This window comes from Saccostrea cucullata, unplaced genomic scaffold, assembly GCF_032062105.1.
Source record: "Saccostrea cucullata isolate Sc308-1 unplaced genomic scaffold, CSIRO_AGI_Scuc_v1 ctg7559, whole genome shotgun sequence".
NCBI lineage: Eukaryota > Metazoa > Mollusca > Bivalvia > Ostreida > Ostreidae > Saccostrea > Saccostrea cuccullata.
In genome coordinates this window covers 2,721-18,997 of record NW_026926983.1, presented here as the reverse complement: position 1 = coordinate 18,997, position 16,277 = coordinate 2,721, and the positions used below count along the sequence as shown (strand labels likewise).

The 16,277-nt window shown below is 37.6% G+C and overlaps 1 protein-coding gene across 1 annotated transcript; it reads left to right on the top strand.

The window, feature by feature from the left end:
- Window positions 1-10,571: 10,571 nt before the first annotated feature.
- LOC134273151 (replication protein A 14 kDa subunit-like) lies at window positions 10,572-14,113 on the top strand. The gene is made up of 4 exons (XM_062755325.1): window positions 10,572-10,715; window positions 12,530-12,604; window positions 13,337-13,448; window positions 13,714-14,113. The coding sequence occupies exons 1-4, from the start codon at window positions 10,626-10,628 to the stop codon at window positions 13,791-13,793; spliced, it is 357 nt and encodes a 118-aa protein (XP_062611309.1). The 5' UTR covers window positions 10,572-10,625; the 3' UTR covers window positions 13,794-14,113.
- The last annotated feature ends 2,164 nt before the right edge of the window (window positions 14,114-16,277 follow it).

Sequence of the window (16,277 nt, the reverse complement as noted above, 5' to 3'; positions counted from 1 at the left end):
ATTTTTTTCCCGACTCGTCGCTTTTTATACCCCAAGATTTCCTCCACTTCGTACACGTCGTCTTTTTTAATGATCTGTTGTAATTCTTTCTCGTAAAAAGTCCCTTCTAATTCCTCCTGGTTATAATCTTGTACTCGATACACGTAAGGATACCGACCGGGGACTCGTTGAGCAATGGTAAATATTTCCGTGGTCCAGTTCGGTAAATATCCTTTTTCAAAAGTGCGTTTGGCTTTACTGATGCGCACTTTATCTCCTGTTTTAAACTTGGGGGGTTTTTTGGTTTTAGGTGATGATTCTTCCCCATATAAAGTTTTCCAGACTTTTAACACATTCGAGGGATTCACTTGAGCTGGTGTTCTTTGGATACTGCGATGATACGTATGATTGTAAGCATACACTAAATCCGGTAAGACCTCTAAATACCGTCTGGTCTTATTCCGAGTGAAATACCGCCACATGCGTGCTTTGAGGGTTCTTTGAAATCGTTCCACGATACTGGCTTTGGTGTCCGTATTGCGTGTGGTAAAGAAATGAATGGATTTAAATGCCTGTAAGAATTCTCGATTGGTAAATTCTTTGCCTTGATCCGATTGAATGCGGACGGGACGTCGACCGTCTTGTCGGAAAATCTCTTGTAATCCTCGAATCATTTCTTTTCCCGTTTTCTGTTTTAAAGGTACCACCCAAGCATATTTAGATAAGACGTCAATGGCACACAATAAAAAAGTATAGCCGTCATTATGTTTCTTTAAACTGGACACATCGGCTAAATCTAATTGCCATTGTTCGTCCATATCCGTCACTCTCGTCTGTTGTCTCCGGAATTTTCGATGAATGGGTTTATGTAAGGTATAAGTATCTTGCTCTTTTAACCATTCTCGTATGGTGTTTAAGGAAATCTTATGTCCCAAACTTTTGACCTGACGATACAAAGTCTGTATGCCTCCATACCCTCTCTTGGGATCGTAATAAATCTCTGTTAAAATGTCTCCCACTTCCTTCTTCTTCTTCTTCTTCTTCATGTCTTAGGCAAAGGAAGCCAATTTTCCTCGATTTGTTGTAATCTCTTTTGAAATGGATCTGTTCTGGCTTTCTTTTTCTTCTGGAGGGCCTCCTCTAACCTTAAAATAGGGGAAGGCTTGGATTTTATAGATCGTCTAATAGGGGTCAAAAAAGAGGAAGCATCATGAAATCCGCTCTCTTCCTCTTCGTCCTCGTCACTCAAAGCCCCTTTAGGAGTACTGATTTTTCCTGGTTTCTGCATGGCTTTTATAAGGTCTCGATTTTGCAAGTAAACCATGGGAGTACGGGTCTCTTTTAAAGCTTGAGCAAATTCTTCTATTCCTTTAGGCACCGGTTGACTTTTGAGAGGTTTAGATCTCATACTATCAGCCATTAAATCCACAATGTTAGAATCGGGCACTTTTTGACCTCGATAACTGATTTCTCCGTCTTTATCCCAAGTCAAGACTTTGGTTTTCTTTAAATGATTTAATAATAATTCAGCTTTTCTTTGCATGGGTTTATTCACGCTTTGAATGATTTGTTGATCGATCTCGGGATCTGGAGCTGCTGCTGCTACTGCTGGAGCTGCTGCTGCGGGGGCTGGGGCTAAGGGTGCAGGGGTTTTTTTTCCCTGGCTCTCTCGCTTGTTGTAAATAATTCCTATACCGATGAAGTTCTTGACCGTATAAAGCCACTTTTTCTTCTGGAGTTAAATCTTCACGTCTGGTAATCTGGTCCAATTCTTGACCTATACTCAGCGTAGATTGAAATTCCGGAGGTTTGGGGAGTTTTCCTTTGAGTTCATTCAACAGAACTTCAGGTACTAACACCATTTTACGACTCATTTTAGAAGGTTCAACAGTAAAGGAGCGGCTGCTGCGAATAAAAAAGGAAAAATACCTCCTTTTTGTTGTACTAATAAAGCTCTTCGTCTCTGGATGGATTGAGGTTGAACCAGTCTCCTTAAGATGTGTTTCTTAGGAGCTAGTTTTCGTTTCTGAGCCGAATGGAGAGGTAACACTCCTTTTAATAGGTTGTAGACGATCTCACAAATTTTCAGAATACAGTCTCCAGAACAATGTTTTAAAATCCCCGTTTTTAAGGACGAGGAATAGTGAGGATCCGATAACACTCTTAAAAGAGGAGCATGCGCTTTTAATCGCGTACAACATCCCTTTTTCTTCTTGGCCATCTTTGAAAACAATGAAGAGAAGTCTCTCATGTCACTCCCTTTTATAGTCTTAAGGAGGGGCATACCCTCCGTGTTTGTCACTCTCGTGTTTATCTCTATTTTTCTCCCTGACATAAATTTTTCCACAATATCGGCATTTATATCTCAGACCTTTAGGAAGTTGAGGGGTGGAGGCTGTCAAGGGTTGAAAACGTGTGATTTTAGGGACATGAATGGGAACTTTAATTCCAGGGGAGGGAATGCCCACATTCACTCGAGGAAACACTTCTAAATCGCTAGCTCTTTGACTCCCTATGGGTCCCATAGTACGATCCATTCTCAGTTCTGCTTGTTTCTTGAGTAACTCTCCTATGGTCTTTTGTCTTTGTTCCTTATAATACTGATTGATTTCGTTTTTTAAACTTTCGGGCATGGCTTTACTTTGAGCTAGAGTTTGAGGGGTCCTTTTTACCGCCCCTGTTTTCTTAGGAGGGGCTTTTCTCTTCTTGGGTGGGGCTTTTGGCTTCTTCTTTTTTCTACTCTTTTGAGCTGCTCCTCCGACACGGACCATCCAATCTGGAAACACTCTTTGTTTCTTATTATCGACTCTTACCACTACACTCTTTAAACGACGAACCCGTCGTTTTTTAGGACTATTCCATTTGAATAAATGACGAATGATGACTCCACCTAGAAATCCAGCTCCTCCGCGTTTTAAAATAGCTGTTTTCCTTTCTTCGTCACTAGCCGATTGATCGGCAATGATCTTTAAATCTTGACGATGACGATCGATAAACTTTTGAGTCAGTTTATTGATAGGTAAGACCCCTTTCATTAAATTGCGAGCTCCCATGGCAAACCAATTCAATAAGGCTTTACGCCCTAATTCGATTAAATGGGCTCGTTTGGTGGGATCTCGTTCCCGCTGTAAACGTCGTAAGGTTCTCACTAATTTACTCTTGGCTGATGGAGCCATGATGAGAGTGAAATGAATAATGACTCAGAAGAGTGGGAAACACTTTTATTTATACTCTTGAGGCATGTGTATAGTCAACAATTCAAACATTCGACTTCTTAATCGGTATTCGTCTGGGGTCTGGGGACTCAAATCCACGAGAAGATAACCGTGAGGTACCTGGGTGGCTTCTTGATAAGCAGACATCAAATGAGGCAAAGCTAGCTGACGACTCAATACACTGATCTGTGATTTGTCTCTGGGATTTTTGAATAAGACTAAATAATGAGCATTCAAACTAATGGTGCGATGAGAGGCAGCACGATCAAATAAATTCTGAGTGATGTAAATCACACTGGTATTCCGATGATGAGCTTTACGGGTAAACCAATCCACAATCGATTCGATGGCTTTTCCTCCCATCATGTCGTCAAAAATGAGTAAATGGGGCACACTCAAATTGGCTACTAATTTCTCGTCGTCTTCTGGAATATTTCGGATGAAAGATACCTTCTCTTTTAAAGAAGTGTAAGCGGGTTGCCATTCCCGATAACACCAGACGATCTTTTCGGGCCTGGGGGTGATCCAGTCTAGATTGTTCACTAATGACTTGACGAATTCTGTTTTGCCCGATTTCGAGGGTCCAGCAACTACCATGGTAAATTCGTGTTTCAATTGAAAAGAGGGGAGGGGTGTCTCCTCGGAATACATGTTGATCAATGAAAGAAAAGTTGGGTTCAGGGTCTTATTTATAGTGAACACAGAAATCTTTTTCATTTTTAAAAAATAAAGAATGTCTATTTTATAGAGAAGAAACAACACATATAAAAACAATTCAATTTTTTATTTGTAACAAACAAACAAACAAACAAACAAACAAACATATCAATAACCATAAGGTAAAGTGTTATAATTCTCTACAATTTGTCTCTTGTCATATACAATTCTAACTGTTTTCTCTGAAGGTTTGTTCACCACCTCATAATCACGGGTCCTCTGGATTTTGCTGGGATAGGGGACTTTTACTTCCTCTATTTCTCCCTTGAGCATTTTTTCTAAAGTCTCTGGGCACACCAACTGAGAGGTTCGATGGTTGAGAGTGACCCCTTTGCATTTATGAACCTCGGTTCCTTTGTCCGTCCGGAAACCATAATTTTTAGGACCTGCCGACATGAATTTGGTGATGTGATCCCCGTCTAATTCGTCGGTCCATTCTCCTAAACTATTGCCCAAGGTAGGATTAAAAGCTCCTTCCTTATGTTGGTAAATGATACTGTCCGTATCGAAATAAAGGCCCCGTTCTTCTAAAGGTCGTAAAGTCTCGTAGAGATGTAAGCGGGCATAGGCGGTGGTAAAACAAGCCAGGATCACGTTTCCAAAGGGACATTCTTCGACGAATTCCTGTTTGTCTTGAAAATTCACTAGAATCTTGTCTTCAATGGAATCTTCTTTATTGACTAAGAGTCGCACACCCTTGATGTCGAGAGTCGAATTTTGTAAGAGTTGATGTAATTCCTCTACTTCGTCCAAGTATCTGACTTTGGGTAATAACAACCGTTGAGCAAATTTTCCCCACAGACAATTTAAAAAGAGTTTAGCAATGGTTCTTAACACTGGATTCTTCTTGATACTGAGAATGTCCATCATGAATCCTTCTTTGTATAACACTTCTCGAATGTAATCTTGTTCTTGTTCTGAGGTCTTACATTCGGGGGGAAATCCGGACGCTTCCTGTTTGATCTTGAGGAAGGTATCGATGTAGTCTTTAAATAAGTCTTGATTGCTTTCTTTGAAATGCCACACTTCGTAAGTTTGCTCTAAGGTATAGCCCATGTCCAAGGCTTTATGTAATTCGCTCGTCACCCAAGTACCCGTGAGACTACGTTCCCGATCGGTGTGTTGACATGGGTGTTGAGACGTAGAGTCTTGTTGTTGGGCACAGGTGCGACATAAGGGAAATAATAACTTACCTCCCGTCCGATAAGGTAATACGGGGTGAAAGAGGCCTCGGGGTGGTAAGACCCGACAGTGAATGAGACCGAAATAACTTCTCACGTCCTGGAAGTCGTCTGTGATGATCTCGGGATGCCCTAGGGGAAAAGGTCTGTGTTTCAACACGTAAGGGTATAAGGAACACACGTCCACGTATCTCATGTCCCCTTCTTCACAATATAATTTAGTGGCATTGGTCCGGCCTCCGTACAGGGCTTCTCGAGGTTTCAAAGGATCCGGAATGTCCAGATCTTTCACCTCAAACAAAATAGTACCCTTGCACTTTTGATGTAAATTGCTTATCGTTTTAGTGATATTCTCTAGGGCATCCAATGCTACTAGTAAATTCAAATTTGTATTTAATGAATTATTTTCTCTAAAAATCAGCAATGGTATCATATTTATTTAAGCATTCTTGTAATTATTTAACCAGTGAATCTAGGCCTCTGGATCACCTGTGCTGCGTCATGTCAAGGCTGATGACGTCATATTTGACGATCTTGTTGCACTTGTTGATCGAAATCGTGCTCCCAGATACTACACACGTTGTACCCCATGTCCTTTAAATCCGCAGTCCTTCTGAGAGTTTTCTCGTGTAATTGTTGGTAAGTAAATTGGGTCCGGTGAGGATGAGTTTCCGTCTGTAAACTGGGATAGCAAGTGGGGCATCCGTGCCAATAGCATCCGTAAAATTCGTAGACGGTACGAGTCGCTTCCTGGTATCCGTCGACGGTATAATTTCCGATCGGGACTTCGCCTCCGTTTCTGGCATGTCGTATGTGACATCCATTCTGATGACTCATCCAGGTGAGCCATCGACAGGCTTTGGCCGAATATTGTCGTGCCGGTTCATACCCGAGGTTCGGAATGATGGCAATGCTGTCTTTAGGCATGAAATTTCGACGGTACGCTAAATTAGCAGCACTGGCAAACGTGATGGATTCCTGGAAAGGGTCCACGTTGACCAACTTCTTGAGGGTGCTTCTAAACCGTGCACAGCATTTGTGTAAAATGTCGACGTCCGAGATACAATACCCTACAAACTCTTTCTGGAAATCAAACACTTTTCCCCTCTGTTGGTCGTACCATTCGTAAAAAGCTTCTCGTCCACTGGTAGTCATTTCGTCCGGATTGTAGAAAGCTGCCGGTGGATAAGGTCCCACGTAATTCTGGTTCTGTTCCGTATTAAAAAAGTGAGGGAAATAACCTTTCTTCATTTCGTTCAAATCGAAAGCGGAGGGCATCTTGGCCAAAGGAAAGGTTAAGAAACTATACGAGTCGATGAATTTGAGTCCACATATTTCCATGGACAAGATCTTACTCCCGTTCATGATCACGTTAGGTTTCAGGGGAGAAGAATGCACTATGTAATTCAAAATGAATTGTCCGTCGTATCCTTTGAAGTTATGGGCGATGACGATGGCCCCGTCGTGTACTAAAGTGGAATTCTTAGTACCTGTAGTGGGTTGAAATAACCAGTCCATGAACTTCTTTAAGGTGTCTGGGCCTTGAAATAGGTGCTGACGGGGTCCCATGTGTTGACAATGAGGACAAGGTTGGTCTATGGGTAAGTCATCGCAATGTTGACAGACGCGATGTGCCACACACAGATTAGGGACGTGAATGCCCGATTCCTGAGTGCATTCGAAATCGAAATAAATGGTAAACTCTAAGGTGCCTTTTCCCTTCTTCTTCTTCTTGGGCTTCAGTTGTACGTAGCACCGATGATCGGCATCGACGATTTTCTTACAGATCTTACACTGTTTCTGATCTCCGCATTTGTGATGAGGAAATAATTTCTTAGGCATCCAGGACTGACATTTCTCGCATAGCCCCATTAAATTGCAGACAGTAGTGGTGGTTTTCTTACTATGGGGTTTTAAATGATCTTCGTAGCAGGTCCTGTTCTTAAACATTCCATGGCATTCCTGGCATTTAATCTTGATCCCTTCATCGGGACATTGAGGGTGTGGTCCTAAACAATAGGTACAGCGATGAGGGCATTTGGACCGATGTTCTGTGACATGATGGTACCCCACATCGCAATGATCACAGTAATATTGGTTCCCCGTTACTCCCGGCATGGATATGATGGCATCGCAATGACGGTTGTCTAACAAAATGTTCAAACAAGTTCCATCTCCCCAGCCTTTGAAGATGCGCTCTAAACAGAGTTTAGTGGAAGTAGATTTGAACTGAAATATTTTCAGACGATACTGAGGAGCTAATACCTCTTGTAATTTCGGCCACTCTGCATTTCCACAAGCTTGAGTGATATCACATCCGGCCTGTTCCATGAGGGCTATGGCTTCTCGTTTCTGGTCTAAGTATTTATCGCCTGACCTCATACGGAGCCAACGTTTTTCCCATTCCGGGTCTGGATGATCGGGTTTCTGACTGTGTAATCGAGTGACGACGATGGCTCTAGCCAAACAAAATTTATCATGGGGATTGTCGATCCGAACGATGGATTGTTTATTTTTCTTGAAAGTTTCTTTATCCAGTTGTAGATGTTTGGTTCTGTCTCCACCACTCCCCTGGGGATTCTCGATGTGTAACAGATCGAATTCCGTGGAGCCGTCGCCGATTTTGAACTCCTTTTTGGATTGTTGCACACGTTCTATTTCTTTAAAAATGACGTCTTCGTTTAATTTTTTACATTGCATAAACTGGTAAGAAATGTCTGAATCCAAAGATGGGTGACGTATGTTCAGGCGAAGGTAATCGTTAGGATCACACTGCATTTTCGATTTGAAGTCCTGTAACATGTTTTTGAATAATCGTAGAAGGAAAGCTGTGCTTTCTTCTTCTTCTGGAAATTCATCGAAATGAACGACATATCTATTTTCATGCGCTTTAAATTTTGGAGAGGTCCATTTTTCAGCTAGTCTCATGTGATAATACTTTAGGTGGTAAATCTATTTCTCTCTCGGTACTTTTTCGTTTCAATATTCGTCGAGCCTGTACCTGTTTTTCTCTAGTAGAATCCATGTCTATCAGGTGATGGCTCTGAGAGTAAAATGAACCCAAAGTCGGAGAAAACCGTATTTATATACAGTGGATGACGTCATAATGCATAGGTAAGCATTTTTTTTTTTTTTTTTTTTTTTTGCACACGGCCCTAAACAAACTTGGCTCGCTGCCAAGTATTTACCTGTGTAGTCAGCATATTTTTTGCACACGGCTCTAAACAAACTTGGCTCGCTGCCAAGTATTTACCTGTGTAGTCAGCATATTTTTTTTTTTTTTTATTTACCTGTTAGTCACATTTTTTGCGGGCCCCCCTGACTTGAATCGCTGCCAAGTATTACCTGTGTAGTCAGCATAAACAAAACGTAGTACTTACGTATAGTGTAAACACACCCTGTATTTAGGGATAGGTTAGGGGATAGGGTTAGTTAGGGGGTTAGGGTTAGTTAGGGTTAGGGTTAGGGTTAGGGTTAGGGGATAGGGTTAGTTAGGGTTAGGGTTAGGGGGTTAGGGTTAGTTAGGGCTAGTTAGGGATAGGGGGTTAGGGTTAGCACTCCACTCAGTTGACCCGGTCATCCAGCCTGCTTCCGGCTAGGACATTTCTGGCTAGACCACTTCCGCTAGGGCCCACTTCCGCTAGACCACTTCCGCCCACTTCCGCTTCCGCTAGACCAGTTCCAGCCACTTCCGGTTATGACGTCACTTCCGCACTAGCTAGGCGGTTTATACTACTATTGTTGGAAACCCACAAGTGATCTCGTCTTTACTTAAAAAGATGAGAACCCTTAAATCATCCCTTGCCATAAGCTATATATCATACGCATGCATCAGTGTTTCACAAACACATTTTGTTAAGATACGACTACTTAGCAACAATAAATGAATCCAAAGCCTACGATGCCTATATTTGATGTCATTTTTCCATTTGCACATCTTAAATGACACCATATCTATTTTTTTAATACTGCCATTATTACAAAAATGTTCAATTTTTAATTATTTAATATTTATTATTTTTTTTTATCATCCTGTGGTTTTCTATACTTTGGATCCCGTGTGAGACTATACTATGAATATGTAACAAATCCTACATTTTCATGATGATACAACTTGTGGTTTTGCACTTCTCCATGTCAAACGTAATAACTAAGTCATATTACAAATGTTTGCATCATGTAGACAAAATTGAAACTATATTCATTTTTAATCATATAAATACAATTGTAAATATGTACTAATACGTGTAATGGTACGTGTTTATGTGAACATGCATTACCCCCTCCCACTTAAAAAAAAATTAAACAGGAATCTTTGGTGAAAGAATAAAAATAAATCAAAGGGATACATTGTAAAAATATAACGTTGCACTTGTTGCATCATGTTACGTTTTTGTGACGTTATAAGCGTAACGTTAAGTAACACCAGTATCGTGCGCAACGTTATTATGTATATGTAATACAGTATTCAATTGTAATCAATGTAATCATTTTGCAATAATTTGTTCATGCCCTCTGAGGGCCCTTGATTGGTGAATAAACATATTATTATATTATCAGTATTATATATACTAGTAATTTTATTTAATTTCACAAAAAAAACAAAAAACAAAAAAAAAAAAAAACAAAAAAAAAAAACATGTGGTGCAAGTCATACATACAGTAAACAAATATACAGTCACATATATTTTCATATATTAAATGCATCACCTGTGAATTTACAAATATTTCTTGTAGATTTAAAATCTGTTGGATTAAGAATTTCATAAGATATATAACGTTATGTATTATTAAAAAGTATACAAAATTCACGTCTTGGTGCTGTAGTTTATAAAGAGGACATACAAAATAAAAATGATGTTCATCTTCATCAACAGTTTGACAATTAAAACAATTATTATATATCTAGCATCTCTTGGTATATATACTTGGGTTACAATATCTGCCAACCTCTGTCTGTAATTTGTGGACACTTATTCTCCATCGAGTCAAAAAAGAACGAAGGTTCTTGGAAATGGGAATTTTTAATTATGGTTGAATTTCAAGCTTGTTTAGATTTCCTTGACTTATTAATTGGCTGTAGAATGGTAATTTGCCATTGCCCTTTTCAAGGAATTTTATCATATCCCTAAAACTATACTCTCAGAATGCTTTTTCAAATTATTTTCAATGATGTACATGTATTTGCATTTGTACCAATATAACTTCGTCAAGTATAGTTTGTATGCAGTTTTGCCAACATGTTTTTTCCATTTTCTGTCGAAAGTTTTTCTTCCTCTAAATATGCATGTTGTAAATGTAAGTTTGAATTCTCTTGATCTCAAACTATTTTCTGTAATCTGTTAAAGTATTTTAAAAATTTAACGTTAGTCGTGTTATTCTTTCGTACTTTCTTTTATCATTGACCATAATTAAGTCGGGTTAGGTTTGGAACAATTTTTAAAGCGTCCCACAAACATTGAACAATAATTTCCCGCGGTTTCTCATCTCAACTGACCGTATAACCGTTTTGTTTTGTTTCTTACATCCAAACATGTCTGATTTCTCTAAACCAAGGGTGAACGGGAAAATGTTGTCAAGTTTTCAGGGACGATGTGTTTGTGTACTTGGAAACGCTAAAGATGTAAGTATGTCAAAAAAAGGGCTTCAGGTCTATTCGTCAGATTTAGCTACATAGCTTTATTTACCTACCTGATGTAGCTTTATTTGTCCACCAAATCGAACATATTTCTTGAATTATCATTTTTCTCAGGATGTGTAGAAAATCACACTTTGATGCAGTAATGGTTTTCAACTTTATTCTTTAATCTCATTCATGACAAGAATAGATATGGGTAATCCGAGATTCCTCTGACTCTAACAGGTTGGGACCAATCGCCCAAATGGGATAGAATAGTCCGTTTGGGATAGAATATCCCAAATGGGCTATAAATTTACAGTGCAAAAATTGAAAATTTTTATTTTGGCAATAAATATCAAAAATCCTCATCAAAACACTTAAAAAGGAATAACTTCTGGTTGACAAGTTTTTCTGCAACCCTACCGTTTGTGAGATTGATCCCCAAGAAGTTAAGGAACTTCCGAGGGATCGATCTTCTAAACAATGGACATACAGGAAAACTTGTCAACCAAAAGTTATTCCTTTTTAAGTGTTTTGATGCGGATTTATGATATTTATTGCCAAAATAAAAATTTTCAATTTTTGCACTGTAAATTTATAGCCCATTTGGGATATTATATCCCAAATGGACTATTATATTTCATTTGGGCGATTGGTCCCAACCTGTCTAACCCCCGCTTTTATGTTATGACTTGTGCGTCCCCCGCACAAGTCATAATATAAAAGCTAGGTTAGAGTCAGAGGAATCTCGGATTAAGACATGGGTTACCCCATATCCAAAGATATTCGACTTTCAGATTTAACAGGTTGGGACCAATCGCTCAAATGGGATATAATAGTCCGTTTGGGATATAATATCCCAAATGGGCTATAAATTTACAGTGCAAAAATTAAAAATTTTTATTTTGGCAATAAATATCATAAATCCGCATCAAAACACTTAAATAAAAAGCAATAACCCAGATAGCAAGTTGTAATAGGTAGGCAGAGTTGCGACACCAGCTGGTGTCACTGAATTTCCACTTTCTAATATGGCTTCCACTCTGACTCTCCCCCGCACAAGTCATAATATAAAAGCGGGGGTTAGAGTCGGAGGAATCTTGGATTATATTGAACACTGTGTGAGTGATCATACTTATTCACGCCGTGCCTCAAGCTTTATTTACCTACATTAGGAGACTTTATGTTAGCTATATCAATAAAAATTTTCACAATATTAATTTTATTTGCCATCTTTCTTTTGTATATATTCATGAACGAAAACAAGGTTTAACATACCCCCAAACCTCTTAAGTTTAGGCAATTCCCAGAGTTGCCCTCCATGAATATCCATGAATATAGATGATTCAACTAAGGGTGCAACAATAAGCCTACCCAATGATACGATACATATCACAGTACTCATTTCACGATATGATACATATCATGATACATGACATTGGGTTAAAAAGTCAGACATTTGACATCATATACTTAAATCTTAAAGGTTTTATCAAATGTTCATTATACTAACATCAGGAAAGTGATTTAACATCCGTCAACCCGTTAAATATGAGGCTGGAAACAAGTTTAAATGCTGTTTCATTGACCTCACATTTTGTTCGGAAGCCATTTTGAAATTGAAAAAAACAAGGAACCAAAACAGACAATGCGGATAATTACAGACCTATTGAATCCAACTGTGATATCAGTTTCACGTATTGTGAATTGAACTGTGGAAAAATTAACTGCGGTTTACCGTCAAACAGTTTATTGTTGCACTCTTAGATTCAACAATTTACATGTATCAATATTTTTAGGATATTGTTCTTTCTTAGGTTGACAGCAATGGGACAGCTTTCACCCTGTCAACAAGTGATGGTCAAGATATCAGAATAATTATGCAGGAGCCTGTGAGTATAAAATCCTTCAAGCTAGGAACAGTTCAAACCAGTATCGTGTGCTTTAAAAGTTTGAGAATTAATGGGTTGTCCTTTGTAACGGGAGAGGAGAAAAATGCAGTGGACCAGACAGGGATTCGAACCCGGGCCCCTGAAAATCTGGTCAGGTGATATACTGACTGAGCTATCTGGCCTCAGGCGATCAAACCCGGCTGACCACCACACCTTAAATTATAGATAATAATAAAATTTATACAAACAATTGGGATATTCAGAAAAGGCAGATGTGTTATTTTATCACAGTTATACTTGTCATCTTAAGTAGTTAAAAAGTAAATAAAGCAAATTATTTTGCAAACTACTGTAAACCAACTTTAATTCGCTGCGACTTTATTTCGCGATTTACTAGGGATTAACTAGTTCGCGACGATTAATTTTCGCAATCAAGTCTTTTTAGATCTGTTGTTTATTGACACATACACTTTAATAAGCGGTTCGCGGCGAGAAATATTCGTGATGAGGAGGCTCTCACGAACTTCGCGAAAATTTCTCGCACACGAATAAAAGTTGGTTTACAGTAGTTTGAAAAAGTTTTGAATACAAGTTCAATAGATCTTTAATTTGATGGTATTGATTTTTTAATATGAAATATTAAAAAATCAATCCATAAAAATCAAAAAATGTCAGCATCATTCATTGACTTGACACCTTGGTAAATATAAAACGGCCTGTTTTGTGTTTCAGCTTGGAGAGTATGTTTCAGGATTAACTGAAGTCCACGGGAATGTGGATGCACAGAACAACATTCATTGTCAAAACTACATAGCTTTCCCCAAGGAAATAAGTGATACATTTGGTAAGAATATGGCAAATTTATTAAATGTAAATTGATGAATTGTATATATGTGAATATACAGTGAAAGTTTGATGTCTCGAACACAAATATTTTGAATACCAGGGATATTTCATAGTCAGAAGTTCCAGAAGTATCTTGAATGCTTGGATATATATCAAAACTTTATTTCTTGTTTCCAACAAATTTGAGATGATGTTTGACTGTATTTAACTGTCCCCGGACTGGTATCATGCACTGTTGACATTAACTTTCTTTTACACTTCAGACATGGGACTTTATAATGATGCAGTGGAGTTAACATCACGGTTCAGTGAATTTTATAAAGTTGGTGTGACAGATCAATAGAACTACATTCATATCTTTAAAAGTACGGTTCTTCAAGAAAAGGAAATGAAAAAACTTGCTGTGTAACAGTTATTTTTTATTGTGAATTTGAAACATTATCCATATTGGATAATAAATTCAGAAGATGTAATAATGTGTATATTTTCAGTCTGCTGACCATTATCATTCCCAATGCTTGTTATGTATTCTTCATAAATACTACCGGGGTATTCATATTGTGGATTTGATTTTGATAAATCTTGCATAATGCTTCTTTATTGATTTTTGATGACTGAATGATGCTTTTTTTGCAACTTGTGCAAAAATAAATATGCAATTGTTATGTTTGCATTCATTTCTATATGATACTTATGTTTGAAATTCACTCTAAATTATATTTTTAGATACTTTTGGGGGAAAAGTGCTATGAATTAAAATTTAACCAAAATAATTATATATAGCCATAAAATGTAGGTCATGATTTCAACAATTTAAAATCTACACTACCCAGGATGCTTCCTTACAAGTTTCTTGAGAAACGTTGACAATGTGAAAAGTTTACAGATGGACACTAGGTGATTGGAAAAGCTTGCTTGAGCTTCCAGCTCAGGTGAATTGAAAAGTTGGTCGCTGTGATCTACTCTTGGCTTAAGCTTTCAGCTCAGGTGATTGAAAAGAAGGTCACTGTAAACTACTTTTGGATTAATATATTTGTAGGCCCCAGCTTCAATTTAAAAGTTTAATGATTCTAAACTTTTCAGTATCTGAAAAAAAGCCCTTAAATGATTTGAGACGGATTTAGCCATAAAATACACGTACGTCACAGTGACCTACTTTTTGGCTAAGTTTAGATACTTTGAGAACCCAAGATGCATCAACTGACAAAGTTTGGTAATCGGAAACGTTTTAAGTTTCCATAATATGCCTATGAAATCAATTTAAAAAGGAATGCCGGCAAAATAAAAAAAAAATTGGGTCACTTTGGCTTACATTGGATTCAACCAAGCCTGATATTTGGTCAGCTATAGTGATATTGAGACCTCATCCTTTGTCCCAGAGTTTGTCTTGAATAATTTTCAATTTACAACATATCCTCATTCTTGTGTGTATATTTGGTGATAATCTGAGAAGTGGTTCTTGAAAGATTTTTAACCAACCAGTACTTTTGTTTTAATTTTCCTAATTATCTCCTTTTGCCTAAGGGTCATATTCCTACTTTTAGTACGATTCGAGCCTTCACCAACACCAAGGATTTGACAAAAAATGACCCAAGGGGTTCTTGAGATATAGCCAATATTCTAAAAAGCTAATGCATACTGCACAAATGGTCATAGCATTCATTCGTTTAGCATTTGGCTCAGAAGATCCGAAAACTGTTTTTAAAAAAACTTCAATAACCTCGTGAATACTTGTTTCTTGACATTACAAAATTAGTGTCTGAAATTTACACAGCCTTTCATTCACTGTTGAAATATACATGGGATAGAAATGCGGGCGAATGTCACAAGTGTAGCATATTATCCAATGACAGCATTTCGTACAGTAGAGGTGGGGCTTAAGTCATTTCATAGTTGTCAACAACAACTTAAAGTTGCTAATTGTTCTATATTTCTTAACTAATGAGAATCTATTTGCCATTTGAGAGACGTTAATTCCATGGTGTCGAGAATGCCACACCGTACTGAAAGTCAGAGGATGACCAAAATTGTACTATTTAAAATTCTGAAAGAAAGAAGTTTGATTTATTTTATTAATCATGTGAATAAAAACTAGAACAATTTTCTCAAGTCATACCACACAATCTTTTTAAAGAATTGTCTTCCAGCATTGTACTCCAAACTCCTCACTTACAACCAGCAGTTAATATTATTAGTAGTACATGTGATATGTCATAAAAAAGTGTAAAAGTAATGCATCAACTAATAGAAACTTTGAAAAACAACCAAACAAATCAGACTATGGACCAGCACTTGTATTCTTGAGTTTAATTTATCAGTTAGTTGTATTCATTTCACTTGCATATAAATTGTTCATTGAAACCATCAACTGAATGATAACAATGGTAACATCTATTATCTTTCTGAAAGTACCTATATGTGATTTTCAAGACTCTCAATCTGTGAATCAATACTATATCATGAAAACTCTGCAATCAAATTAGAAATCAAAAATTACAAAACCTTTCATATTTAAAACAAACTGTAATGGAAAGCCTATTCAACCTCAACATGACATTAAAAAAAAAATTGTGGACCACATTATATTAACAACAGTTCTAGCATGAAAAATGTGTACATGTTCAAAAAGAATGAAATATGTCTAGTATAAACATGAAAAGCATTGACAGGAAATAGAAAAAAAAATCCAGTCCTCATTTAAAAAAACATGCTGCCATTAAACAAAATGTATATACAAAATGTTAATATATACATAATACTAAATTCTGTCGAACAAAATACCTATGTCATCTTTCTCTCTTATCCAATGAAGACAGTTAATACTTTA

Bases quoted from the DNA above. Each gene is read 5' to 3' on its own strand.
- LOC134273151 (XM_062755325.1), top strand. From the start codon at position 10,626: ATGTCTGATTTCTCTAAACCAAGGGTGAACGGGAAAATGTTGTCAAGT. The intron at 10,716-12,529 runs GTAAGTATGTCA...GTTCTTTCTTAG, and splicing joins TACTTGGAAACGCTAAAGAT to GTTGACAGCAATGGGACAGC. The intron at 13,449-13,713 runs GTAAGAATATGG...TTTACACTTCAG, and splicing joins GGAAATAAGTGATACATTTG to ACATGGGACTTTATAATGAT.